At 36.0% G+C, this 14,777-nt stretch overlaps 1 protein-coding gene across 1 annotated transcript; it reads left to right on the forward strand.

Annotated features, from left to right (window-relative positions):
- Positions 1 to 3,510: 3,510 nt before the first annotated feature.
- LOC121986888 (plasmodesmata-located protein 7-like) lies at positions 3,511 to 5,076 on the forward strand. The gene is made up of 3 exons (XM_042540816.1): positions 3,511 to 4,247; positions 4,885 to 4,986; positions 5,066 to 5,076. Exons 1-3 carry the CDS (start codon positions 3,521 to 3,523, stop codon positions 5,074 to 5,076), a joined length of 840 nt encoding a protein of 279 aa, XP_042396750.1. The 5' UTR covers positions 3,511 to 3,520.
- The last annotated feature ends 9,701 nt before the right edge of the window (positions 5,077 to 14,777 follow it).

Consider the following 14,777-nt stretch of genomic DNA (forward strand, 5'->3'; position numbering starts at 1 on the left):
ATTGCACAAAACACTAATTCCATGATTAGTGTGTTGAAAATGCAATAGAAATATATATGAAATAAAATAACACGAGCTAAGACTTATGTGCTTTTGAGTTTTTTTCTTACCCCACGACTATGATATTTCTAGTGTGTCACACCCATAAATTCACTATCACTACCCCCTTTAATTAAATACAATGGGGTAAGCTTCACAACCTTGAAGAGATGACACTTTGACCCACAATAATATTTCGCAGCAAAGTTTTCACTCACAAATAAAGTCAATCTCAGATCTTCCTAATGATTAGAAAGAAAGATTGAGAAAGAGATAAATTACTAAGATCTTGAGATGTCAACTTTGATCCAAGCACCTTGAATTCTTTGGACATTTCATCAACTAGAGCACAATAAGTATTCTTAGTGAGTTTTGAGTGCTCAAAAGATCTTCAAGAGCTCATATACCCTTGGTCCCAAAATTTAACCGAAAAGGTCCAAAACGACACCTGCAGTCAATTGACTTTAGGTCCAATTGTTGATTGAACTTACACAATTTGAATCTTAGAATTTCAATAGTATGTTGTTCGTCTAACTAAGAATCACTGATGGAATAGATAATTGCCTATCATCGGGTAAGTTAGTTGATTAAGTTTTTTAAAAAATATTTAGTGTATAACAATAACTTCCACTTAATTGCTAATATTATTTCAATAAATTGCTAGAATAATTTTAGTTAACTACTATATTGTTTTTAGATTGTTATAGTATTTCTAAACTCTTATATCCTTTAAATTAGCTTACAAGACTCTTATGATGCCCTATGTTCTAGGACTTGAGTCTGTCAATAAAACATGACTTTGGAACACTACAAATCACAAGACTTCATCACACACAAGCCCTAAGTATTTAATCTTCTACATAGGCAATCAACACATTCCTACAATCCTTACATCCAAGATAAATACATCAATGCGAAGGAATTAAAGTTTTTTTTATATAACTGAGTATCTAGTTCTTGCGAGTTAGCTAATCTCGAGATGGACGGTCCAGCTCCATATTTTGCCCACCAAGTAAACTCAAGAAATATGGTGGCTCTTTACTTGGTGACCCAACATCACCGGTAATTCAATTGTCATATGTGTGTCATGCATTGAAATTGAGCCTTAATTTCTTTAAAATGCATTCTATCTCTTACCACTACACCAAACCCCGGGGACAATGTGAAAGAATTATAGTGGTCTTTTCAAATAATGTCTTCCTCCAAGCTTGATAATCATTCTCAAGTTGAGAAGAAATAATTGAAAAAGAGAAAACACTTCTATCTAACCCTATAGATGAGAAGAAATAATTGACAAAGCGAAGACACTTCTATCTCACCCTCTAGATGAGAAGAAAGTTATCAAGAAAACTTCCAAAATCAATGATGATAGCTTAGTTTTTTTTTTTTTTTTTTGGTTACCCTAAACCTCTACATATTTTCTCTTTTTGTTATACATCAAAGCAAATATAAACAATCTAAATAAAAGCATGATCGTAATTGCATAAACATTAAACATACTGATCAATTAAGTCAGCATATAAAATCTAATAAGCTAACAATAATAATCAAGTTTAACCTAAATTAAAAAATCACAAAATAAAGTTTAGCCTAGACAATCTCCCTAAATATGATAGGCAAGGGTTAGGAGAAAATATTTGCTATAGATCAACTTAAAATGTATCCTAGAGACTCTATTAACAGCTAGGATGATGACCACATAAGGTTCTAAATCAAGTTTTGTTATGAATATTTCATGTAGATGAATAGTTATTTTAGGTCATGATAACCAAAATGCTAGGTTGTCTCAGTCTAGTTAAAATAAAGCCATGTGTATTTTGATCTCCTAAATTCAAGAAAAAAAATATTGGTTTGCATGGACAGTGATACAAAGAGGGCTTCTTACAACCTATTCTAATAAAGGTTTTAAGGTGAAGTAGTAGGAGTTTGAAAGAGTAAAATTATAAACTTATAATTTTTATCTCATATTTGTTAAGACATGTAGAGAGTTAGGGAGTGAACAGCTTCGATCGCTTTTTTGAACTTGATTTGTAGCGGAAAACTTGAAGTAATGTTAACACCTCGATTTACTTGGTGTCCACCTCTTTAAGGTGATTAATCGAAGGGTCTGGTTTTCACGATCTCAACCACTATCAAATCCCTCTTTCTTAAAAATTTTTCAGAGGCGGAGAAGTCTCGTACAAATTGTTCTCACAATAACAAAATACAAGCAACACAAAAAATGAATGGAAAATGGAAACACAACACTTTACAATGAACTTTTTACTTCGGATGCTTACTTGTCGTTTTAGATTATCTCTTGGTGGTTGGAAATATAGCAATACTTTTCTTCTAAACCCTCAAGAACTGGCGTGTGGAAATCTGCACGAACTCCTCTTTATATGGATTCTCCTCGAGCTAACTTCCGCCTTCTAATCAATTACTTTTTCTTCTCAATCAATTACCATGTCATAATTCGACTATTCGCCTTGTATAACATCTCTTTTTCAAATGCTTAATCAATTAGTGAGTCATATCAATCGATTAAGAAGCATCTAATTGATTGCCCCAATCAATTCTGAGCCTTTCTGTGCTATCGCAAAAAGACCCTCAATCGATTGATTTGGCTTTAATCGATTTCCCAATCGATTCCATCACTTCTATGTTGTTGCGACAAAGCTCCCAATTGATTATACCCTAATCTATTGGACCATTCTGAATTGATTATCTAATCAATTCAGCATCTTTCTGTGCTATACGAAAATAGCTCCCAAATGATTAGGCAATTAGCCTAATCGATTAGAATAGTTTTCAATTGATTATGCAATTTGCCTAATCAATTTGAACATCTTCTATTCGAATCGCATCTTCTGTCCCTGATCGATTGGCACCGCTCAATTGATTAAGTCAATCGATTTGAGCTCCGAACCCTAAAATTTAGACTTAGGGTTTGTCAATCGATTTCACTCCTTGGTAATCAATTACTAATCCTAATTCCAGCCTTTTCGAGACTGAAATTACATCTTGCCCGATATCCGGTTGACATTAACCTACTAGGACATCTATTGCCCAACATTTAGTCATTCATGACGTATTGGGACTTTCCGTTGCCTATCATTCGATCAATCTTAACATGTCAGATTGATGAAAAAACCAACTTGAACTTTTCATTTAATGTCAAGTGTCCGATCCTTCGTAGCCCATTTGGATTAGATCTTTCACTTCCTAATTCCGCTAGAACTTAACTGTTTAAAATTTCAATTGTCTAGTTTCCAATTAAATCTTTTCTGTTATCATTTTCCATTACCTAATTTCTAATGTCAATTAGAAAAAATTATTTGTTAATCCGTTGAACATAAGACTCGATGCTTAGATACATATGAAATGATAAAGGCACCTGCTGCACCATTGCACCAATTTTTTTATTGTGTATTTCTTGGACTACCTTGCTATATAACATTCTTCCTTAGAACCTAGCTTCTTCCTCACGTATCTTAATTTTATGGCTTGCCACTTCTTCCTCCTGCTCTTCCTTTCCTCCGTCAAATCCATGGCGGCTGCCCAAGATACCGCCGCCTTCATCTACGCCGGATGCTCGCAGACGAGCTACTCCCCCGGCTCCCCCTACCAGCTCAATGTTGACTCCCTCCTCTCCTCCCTCACTGCGGCCGCAACCTCCTCCTTCTACATCAATCTCACGTCCTCCGCCTCCGCTGCTGGTTCCCTACCTACCTTCGGCCTCTTCCAGTGCCGTGGCGACCTCCAGTCCCGCGAATGCTCCGCCTGCATCCGCTCCGCCCTCTCCAAGCTCTCCTCCCTCTGCCCGTTCGCAGCCGGCGCAGCCGTCCAGCTCGCCGGCTGCTTCCTCCGCTACGGAAACGATGCCTTCGTCGGCAAGCCCGACGCCACGGTCATCTACAAGAAGTGCGGCGCCTCCTCGGGCAGCGGCCAGATCGGGATCCGCGATGCCGCGCTCTCAGGCCTGACGGGCGGTGGCTTTGGTGGGTATAGGGCTGGCGCTTCCGGGTACGTGCAGGCAGTTGCGCAGTGCGTGGGCGACCAGACCGCGAAGCAGTGCGACGACTGCGTGGGGGCGGCGGTGGCGCAGCTCAAGGCCGCCTGCGGGTACGCCGTCTCCGGCGAGGCGTACCTCGGTAAGTGCTTCGCCAGATTCTGGTGCAACGGAAATGGTGGCGTCGACATCGAGGCGGACAACCACCACCACGACAGTAAGAATTCTCTCTTCTCACCGGCGGCGGCCGTAACGACTCTCCCATACTTTAATATAAATTAAATAAATATTTTTTTTAAAAAAAATCAAGTTTCACTAATTAAATTATTTTTAAAATGCATTTATATCTATACAATCCAAAAAAAAAAGAGGCTTATGCTGAACAAAATTATGAGATCAAAAATTTATTAATAGAGCAATATTTATTTATTCACATGCATTTTTTGAATGTCGTTTATGTTATTTTTGAAATTTGAAACAATCAATATGTCTATCGATTCATCTATCAATTTTTATTTTATTTTTTAAACAATTACTATTTTTTATTAATAATTAATATATATACCCTTTTTTTCTTTTTTTTTTAACTTTTGAGGAAGTCAATTTTGGTGTTGGGCCAATGACTCCCCCACTCACCTAAAGATGCTTGTCCCTTCATCCAGAGGCAACAGATAGATAGCTTAAACCTTTATGAACAACTCTTTCTTTCAATTATTGAAGTGGTTTTAGAAGACAAAAATGATGTCAATTATTTTTTTAATTTTCTGTCTTGAAATAATGACCTTAAAAATATTACTGAAGAAGATTCACTAATCTTGTAATTATCTCTTCCATCTGTTGTCTGCTATCTTCAGATGATGAAACTGGAAGAACAGCAGCAATTATCATTGGCCTCATAGCTGGAGTTGCTCTCTTAATACTGTTTCTTTCCTTCGTCAGGAAAGCTGGAAACCCTGGTCCACTCTCATCCCCTTCACTTTCTTTCTGCAAAATATAATTTTGTTCCAGTTTTTGAGACTGTTTTGCGATTTGCAGATAAAGACTAGTGAAGATGAAGTGGATCCTTCAGTTCTTCCATTTAGTTTTACTTTACTTTCATTTTAGCTTTATATGTTCTTTGTGAAACCATTCCTAAAGAAAGTATGGGTGCTGAAAAAGTTCATAAATTTGAAGAAAGGAGAAGATTCCTTGTGCAAACTAAGCAATATATGGGCATTTTCATGAGCAAAATTCCTATTATTCATTTTACGTACTTGAGTTTTAAAATTCCAAAAAATATGTAGTGCTTTCCAATTATACCCTTCCCTTTTTTCCACATTCAAAATTTTTCTCTAGATTTTTAAAAATTTATTGTTCTCAATTTACGTTGTCGAATTCAGATACGAGGGTATAGATATATTAAAGAAGTTTCCAAGAATACATTAATTTTAATTTAAAGTAATTTAAAATTTTTTAAGTCCATCAATCAATTTTGAATAAAATTAACTGATAATCTAGATTAGTTCGAATCATTTCAAATCAGAATAAATGTAGTCCTGTATTCTTTTTTCAAAAGCTGAATTTGTTGTTGTTTCTTTGGCTATTGGAAAAGCCCATTGGTGTTGCAATTTGTTAATGGCATCCTCATCTTTGTGAAAGAAATCTTATATGACAAAATTATGCAATCTTATTCCTCATGCCAACTTTATGTTCATCCATTTGCTACTTTGGACGGAAGAAAAGAATACGGGAGAGGAATACCAAGGGCGTAGCTTATAAACTTGATGGGTGTAGTTAGGTGTTAGGATTATTTTTTAAAAAAATAATTTATACTCAATAATGCTCGGAAGTACCTCGAGTTCATATAAACTTTTGGATCCAAAACATGCTCTATTGTTGCCTCTAGAGTTTGAAACCCAAAACTCTTTAAATTCATTATGGTCATGACGACCTTAAGAGCGGGGTGAATAGTTCGCTTCTCTTCTTCAAAGTTGATTGATAGTGGATATTCGAAGCTGAGCTTATCATAATATTAACCCATTGATTTACTTAGTATTCATCTCCTTGAGATGATTAATTCAAGGGTCCACACCAGCGATCATAACTTTTACTATGAACTCTCCTTTTCATAACAACATCGAAGATGGAGAAACCTCTCATAGCATTATTAAGATTTATAGATCTCACTCAAGGAAAAATATAACACAAAGAAGAAGTAAAAGAGATTATAGATGAAGCATGATTCTTCTTTTTTAAGTTGCTTGAGAGAGTGTTGAAGATGAGAGCTTGATCTTGAGCACAAAGAACGAAATTGAGCAATGGAACAGTAACTTCTCCTCATGCCCTAATCCCCTATTAAACGCTTCAGAATCGAATTGTTTCTCTGCTGTTTGATCATTAGCAATCAATTGGGAAAACAACCAAATCGATTACTACTCGTCTGACTATTCGTTAAACGGCCACTAACTTCATATCGACAACTAAGATTATTTCATTTTAAATCTCAATAAATTGGTGTTAATCACCAATCGATTTGTCACCTTAATTGATCAGTCAATTGATCAACAGTATAATAATCGATCAATAAATCAATTGGGAACTTTGTGTTCTCATGAAGAAAATCTCCCAATCGATTGGCACCATCCCAATCAATTAGTGAATCGATTTAAGAGTTTTCTGTTCTTGTGAAGAAAGCCTCCTAATTGATTGCACCAATGGAATGTTGTGGCCCAATCGATTAATTAATCGATTTGGGAGTTTTCTAAGTGCTCGAATTTAATTACCAATCATTTGGCAATTTGTGCCAATCGATTGGTACACCATTTGGCTAAACATTGAATTCTAGGGTTACATCAATCGATTGGTAATGGCAACCCTGGAAACTTAGATTTAGGGTTTGGGGTTTTAGTTTACCAATCAATTGGTGAACCCTAAAATAGGATTTTTCACTTCTAAACACTTGAGTACACACTCTTCTTTGATATTTCCATCGATCCCAATTATCTCATGTCAGATGAATCTTCTGTTCCATGGACTTTGTGTTTAGAGCTCCCTTATCTTCGAGTCTTCATCTACCCTTGCATTCAATCTCGCAATCTGCTCGGGTTCCTACCTTTTACTAAAAATTTGGTCTTCGATCTCCTTAGACTTCTCTTGTCTTGCATCAGGTCTTCCGATCTGCAAGGACTTCTTCTGACCAAGAATCTGATCCTTGCTTGGACTTCTCTTATCATATAAACTTGTAACTCAAGTTAGATCTAATATATTAATATAAACTTAAATAATTGTCAATCATTGAAACTTCTCATCCGAGGGGGTATGATTGCACAAACAATTATTTTTCCATTAATTGGATAGTAAATATGTTCCAATTCTATCATAAATCAATATGATTGGTATGAAAACTAATATCTATGAACACCTTTAAGAAGAGCTCTTTGTCTCCATCTACATATACCTAAAAATGCGTTCTTAATCTTTCTCTAATACTTAAAAATATTCTTGATTGTAGTCTAGTGATCTTCAACCAGGTTGGCTTAATATCAACTATATATGTTTAAAGTATATACCATATGAAATGCTCATGTGTCCGCCCCGCATCATCACTTGCTCAAAGTGGAGTCACTGGAGACTCACGAACACATGGGAGATGCGAGAGGCATAGAGGAGGTGTGGGGCTAGCCCGAGTGGGTAGAGTGGCCGAGCGATCGAAGCAGACTGAGGCATTTGATAGTCATGCTCGCACATGAGTTAACTTAGTTCAGTACAATCTGGATCCTGAATTTGCACCACCCCCCCTGTGCACCCACAAGTGAGAGAGAGTCTCTCCCTATACATTTATTCGCATCATAAATACATGTGAATCAATATAAACAACTAATATGTCTTCAAACTCTCAATGTGAGACTAAAATCTCATTCACAATGGAGTTTTTTTTCCTCTTCCACATCTTCTCCATTCACATATATCCAACATCTTCTTCCTCAATCATCTCCATCTCTCCACCACCATCCAAGCTCCAACAGCCACCTCCTCTATCTCAGCCCAACATCAACTTCCTCAGCCTGTCACCACAAGCCACTATTGGAGAGTAAGGGAATTCCCTTCTTCAATAGGATCTTCCACATCCATCGTCATCTCAATCTGGATCGTCATCTTCCTCACCTCCTTCATTGACGACAACCGAAGTTTACCTCCACCGGAACTCCATCCACCAAGCCAATCTGGGATCTCCCAAGGGATCGCACACCATCTTCCGCAACTGGAAGCCCCAACCTAGATCTGGATGTTGGATATAATTATCCATATTAGGTGGGCTTATTTGTAAGTTGCATATGTGAATACGATCTAAACCCTTTAAAGTGATCTAACTTATGTCTAGTGGATTTCGGGTAATTGGATGTGGATCTCATATATGTAGAACTTATAGTCCCGCATCTATTATCATCTATTTGTTAATAATAGATGTTCAGTATATATATGACTTATAGTCTCACATCTATAATTATCGATGGGCTGATAATAGATGTTCACTATATATAGGGTTGGTCCCTAAGGCTTTACGGAATAATCTTGATATAGTTTCTTGTTCCCCATTGACAAGAAGCTTTATGGTGTCGTCATCCCCTAAGTCCCTTGGAAGACCTTCCTTTCCGCTACATCTTCTTCCACAGAGATCAAACCGACGACGCTATAGACAAGGATATGGCTCTTCAATCAGGTTCCTTGTTTATTATGTTTATGTATTTATTTTCTTGTGTCATGTTCTCGATGAAACTAGATATTCTTGTTCTTGTATTTTTTTTATATGTTAATTCTTTATATTTTTAGAATCCATGCAACTTAGGATTTACAAGAACTTTCAATTAGTATCAGAGCGAAGGTTCTGTTTCGTCGTTTTCATTAGCAATAAAATTTAGGTTTTTGGTCGATTTGTTATTTGTATGCTAGATCAAGTTTTTCCTAGTTAATATAAATTTTTTATTGTCGAAATCTTTTGTATAGAAAATCTAGGAAAAGTTTGATCTTCTATTAGTGATAATTTAATCAATTGATTTAGTTGATCAATTGATTACCAAGTCTAAAATATCGAACAGAATAGATAGAAATTGATTAAGAATTTTTTCTTAGTTTATTTCTTTCGTTAAATTTGTGATTATTTTAATTATTAATCTATTAGAATTGTTTTTTTAAATCGATTAAGTTTTTTTTTGAAACAGTGATGAAAAAAACAATTTCTATTTCAACGAAACAGTAAAAGAAAGGATTTTTTTCTTTTCCAATGTTTCATGTTTCGTTATAAAAAAAAAGAACAAACAGAATAAAGAAAAAAAACAAAATGCATTAAATAATTATTTAAAGCAATGATTAAAACATTAAATAGTATGATTTAATACTATTTAATTATAAAACTTAAAGGAAGCTTTAGCAACTTAGGAAGAGTTCTATATATAATTATGTAATCACATATAATAGATTTCAAATCGATTGGATCATACCAATCCATTATCATAAGGTATCAATGGATTAATAAACCTAATTTTTATGTTGTTAAAACTGATTAAGTAATTTCTGTTCGAATAAAGTTCCTAGAATTTTCTTGAGTCTATCCACACAACGTGCTACTAAGTTGAACTAATGTGTCGGCCCAAAGGAACGCACCTTAGGTAGGTTTAGTGCATTTTGTATTGGTAGACGTATATCTATGCTAAAAGTAATCGGCCTAAAGGAAAGTTACTTTTATGCAAGATATATGCATAACGTAGCTTACAACTATAGAACAAAATATTATTCTGTTCAGATCATGCACAAAATACGTCGGCTCAAAGGAAGACATATTATGTGGCTAATTAAGGTTGTTGTGAGCTATGGACCAAAATATAACTCATATAAAGTATCATATTATGCGCACAATGGGTTGGCCCAAAGGAAGGCACATTGTGTGGCCAATTAAAGTTTGAGTTATATTAGAGAGTATCGCTAACAAATAATGTGTCAACCCAAAGGAAGGCACATTATGTTGTACTTGATATCTCATAAAGAGTCCATTTATATGCATTTAAAATTTTATTTTATTTGCATAATTTTATATTACTTATATATTCTTGGCTTTAGTCAAATCGTAAGCTTAAATAAATTTTTCTCTTTAATTTCAGTGCAATCTGTAACTGTCAGCATTAATAACATCCCAACACTAACTGGTTCAAATTTTACTGAATGGAAAGAATACGTGATCGTAGTCTTAGGTTGCATGAACTTAGACTATGCATTAAGGAATGATCATCCTGCACCTCTAACCAATGCTAGCACTATAGAGCAGAGGGTCGAATTTCAGCTGTGGGAGAAATCAAATTGCATGTGTCTGGGTATCATGAAGCTTTCCATACCGGTACCAATAAAGGGCTCAATAACCGAGGGAGGAGATGCTAGAAGTTTCTTGGACCAATTGGTAGACCGATTCACCTCAAATGAAAAGGTCGAGACTGCCACACTTCTTACGAAGTTGGTAACCATGCGGTATACTAGAAAAGGAAACATAAGGGAGAGACTGAGGCTTGAGACACCTGAAAGTGCTCACCTAGCATCTAGATCTCAAGGTTCAAGTAAGAAGAGAAAGAGGGTCAATAAAGGAAAAGGAAAGCATACTGCAGATTCTGGAAGTTTTCAAAATTTTGTTAGTTCAGAAATTAATTTAGCTATAGTACCCACTAACACTTGGTGGATAGATACCGATGCTATTACTCACATAAGTGTCACTATGCAAGATTGTCTCAGGAGTCGACTTCCGCTTGATGGTAAAAGATACATCTATACAGGAAATGGAAAGAAAGCTAAAGTCAAGTCGATTGATGTTTTTAGGCTTTGTTTAGAAACTAATATTTTTCTAGATTTAGAAAATACATTTATTGTACCGTCTTTTCAACAGAATTTAATTTCAATTTCTTGTTTGGACAAATTAGGTTATTCTTGTTCATTTAGAAATGAAATTTTTAGTATTTTCTTTAATTCAGTGTTGGTTGGTAATGGTTCCTTGGTTGATAAGCTTTATAAATTGAACACCTTTACTCCTACGGTTGACAACATAATAATGCATAGTATAGGTATGAAACGTAAATTGACTAACGAGAATACTTCCATGTTGTGGCATAGGCGTTTAGGACATATATCAAAACAACGCCTATAAAGGTTAATGTCACATGGAATTCTTGATTCCCTTGACATGTCAGACTTTGATGTCTACATAGAGTGTCTCAAGGGGAAGACCACTAACAAAAGGAATAAGGGGGATAGTCGTTGTAGTAATATTTTTGGAGCTAATACATATGGATATTTGTGGACTGTTACCTAAGGCATCTTGGAATGGACACATGTATTTTATTAGTTTCATAGACGACTATTCCAGATTTGGCTATCTGTACCTTCTTCATAAGACATCGCAATCTTAGAACATGTTCAAAATTTTTAAAGCCGAAGTTGAACTTCAACTAGGTAAGAAAATTAAATCTGTCTGATCTGACCGTGTAGGTGAATATTACGGTCGATATGATGGATTAGGTGAATAACGTCTAGGACCTTTTGAGAATTATCTTGCTGAGTGTGGAATTGTGCCTCAGTATACCATGTCTGGTACACCCAGTCAGAATGATGTAGCTGAGCGTCGTAATCGAACCCTAAAAGACATGGTAAGAAGTATGATGGCTTTCACTTCTTTACCAAAGTCCTTGTGGGGTGAAGTACTTAAGACTGCAGTTTACCTACTCAATAGAATACCTAGTAAGGCAGTAATTAAAACCTCATTCGAGATGTGGATGGGTAAGAAGCCTAGCATTAGGAACTTACATGTCTGGGTTGTCCAGTTGAAGATAGGCCTTACAAGCCTAATGAAAGTAAACTGGACTCAAGAATAGTTAGCTGTAATTTTATAGGATACTCTAAGAAGTTAAGAGGGTATAAATTTTATGATCCCTCTAATAGATCCTTCTTCAAAACAGAAAATGCCAAGTTCATTGAGGACAGTGGGAGTAATAAAATCACGGAAGTATCTTTTGAGGAAAGCATTGGTGATCCTCCTGTGGTTACTACTAGTACGATTAGTAGCAGTATGGTTACCATACCGCACATTATGGGTATCACACATCCAGTGAGCGTAGTGAACCAAGATATTCTCATGACTTCTCCAATGTAATTGAAGGAACCTACTACTAAAATTGAAGTATTGCCTCATATTGATGAGTAAGTACCTCAACCACCTCAAACACAAGTGTCTTTAAGGCGATCCACAAGGGAATGGAGAACCACAAATTCTCGTGATTATGTTTATCTCCAAGAGCATGATTTTGACATAGGGTTGGAGAGTGATCCTACATCTTTCCAAGAAGTCAAACAATGCTCTAACCCTGAAAGGTGGATTAACGTCATGCAAGAAGAGTTGAAGTCTATGGCGGATAATGGCGTTTGGAAACTTGTCGAATTGTTTGAAGGAAAGAAGCCCGTTGGCTATAAATGGATATTTAAAATCAAGCGAGATTCAAGGGGCAATGTCGAAAAGTATAAGGCTCGTCTTGTTGCCAAGGGATTCATTCAGAAAGAAGACATTGATTATAAGGAGACTTTCTCCCCTGTATCGACGAAAGACTCTCTTAGGGTAATCATGATACTTGTAACTCATTATGATTTAGAGCTACATCAAATGGACGTAAAGACTGCATTCCTCAATGGAGACATAGAGGAGTCTATATATATGGTGCAACTGGAGAACTTTGAGTCTAAGGACTCAAAGCACCTAGTATGTAGACTAAAGAAGCTCATTTATGGTTTAAAGCAGACGTCCCATTAGTGGTTCCAGAAATTTGATCAAGGGTTATCTCATTTGGATTTAAAGAGAACCCTGTTGATCAGTGCATATATGTCAAGTTCAGTGGGAGCAAGTTTGTTATACTTGTTTTGTATGTGGATGATATATTGCTTGCAAACAATAATAAGGATTTGCTGCTTCAAACTAAGTCATTTCTATCTGGTAATTTTGAAATGAAAGATCTTGGTGAAGCATCCTTTGTTTTATACATACAGATCTATCGTGATCGTTCAAGAGGCATTCTTGAACTTTCACAATAGGTGCTTATAAGGTATGGTATGCAAAACTATACACCCAGTGACACACCTGTGTCAAGAGATGACAAGTTCAGCTTGCAGCAGTATCCACGGCTTGAACTTGAAATAAAGGAGATGGAGCCATTCTCATATGCGTCAATAATGGGAAGTCTCATGTATACACAAGTTTGTACTCGACCAGATATAACATTTATAATGGGGATGTTAGGCAGATATATTAGTAACCGAGGATTGTCACACTGGAAAGCGGTAAAAAGAGTGATGCGGTTTTGCAAAGAACTAAAGGACATATGCTCATGTATCGGAGATCAGATCACTTGGAGGTGATTGAATATTCAAACTCTGATTTTGCTGGATGCTTGGATAGTAGGAGGTTCACTTCAGGCTATATTTTTATGCTTGTTGGAGGGGTTATATCTTGGAAGAGCGTCAAGCAGACACTAGTAGCCGCTTCTACTATGGAGGCAGAGTTAATAGCATCCTACGAAGCATCCAATCACAGGATTTGCCTACAGAACTTCATCACAGCATTACAGATTATTGATGGCATTGATAGACCACTAAGGATCTACTGTGATAATAAAGTCACAGAACTTTATGTCAAGAACAACCATAGTTCGTCGAAGTCTAAACACATCGACATCAAGTTTCTAGTGGTTAAAGATAGAGTTCAGAGTTGTCAGATTATGCTAGAGCACATCAGAACAGATTCCATGTTGGCTGATCCACTCATCAAAGGCTTGGTGTCTAAGGTGTTTCATGCGCATGTTGTGGATATGGGAGTCCTTCTTATAGAAGAAGAACTTATCTAGTGGGAGTCTATATTTATTTTTATTGCTCTATGTTGATTAATAAAGATAAACATTTGTTTTGATTATTATACGTACTTAAAGCTCAAAACATTAATAGGAAATTATATGTTTGCTTGACACTCTGACTGTGATATCATCATTTACTACTACTGTTTAGCATTTGATGTTTGTAAATATGATAAAGATTCTTTTTAGAATCATAAAGTTGATCATGATTTGCTATTACAGTTTAGCATAAAGTATTTTACAAATATGATCTGACCTCTTTTGAGATCATCTTAGGACCGGTTGGAAATTGACATGTATTGATCACATTTCATGTAATTTTCACTCTACACATCCATATCTTGATCTATGTCATTAATAATATTGATATTGTGATTACTATTGGGGCCTGTTACGATCATATACAGTAGGTATGACCTCTTTAGTCTTATACCAATGAAGTTAATGGACCAGATTGTTTATAGGGGTATTTTTGTAAAGCCCGAAAAATTCCCGAATTTATTTTAGAAATATCCTATGATTTCTCTAGATTTTTAGGATATTTTTACATAATTTTTGGAGTACCGAAAGTAGCAAAAATAATTAGAACCGCAAAATAGCTTAGGCGGGAATCGAACCCGAGACCTATGGTGTAAGGGATAATGCTAGTAACCGGTGAACCCAGCAGGGCCGTGCTGAAAGAAAGGAGAACCAAATATATTTATATTAGAGTTGGGTTCATTAAACCACTTGATATGAATAATAAACTTAAGTTGGAGTTGGTTTATTTGGAGAACTTGGTTCGGCAACATCTTTTCCACCGAGACCTAACACCACCGCCGCACCTCTCCTCTTCCCCT

Source organism: Zingiber officinale, chromosome 5B (genome assembly GCF_018446385.1).
Source record: "Zingiber officinale cultivar Zhangliang chromosome 5B, Zo_v1.1, whole genome shotgun sequence".
In the NCBI taxonomy this organism is placed as follows: domain Eukaryota; kingdom Viridiplantae; phylum Streptophyta; class Magnoliopsida; order Zingiberales; family Zingiberaceae; genus Zingiber; species Zingiber officinale.

What these genes read in the sequence shown, in the direction of transcription:
- LOC121986888 (XM_042540816.1), top strand. Translation starts at nt 3,521, where the DNA reads ATGGCTTGCCACTTCTTCCTCCTGCTCTTCCTTTCCTCCGTCAAATCC. An exon ending in GGACAACCACCACCACGACA is followed by an intron (nt 4,248 to 4,884) that starts GTAAGAATTCTC and finishes TGCTATCTTCAG; the next exon opens with ATGATGAAACTGGAAGAACA.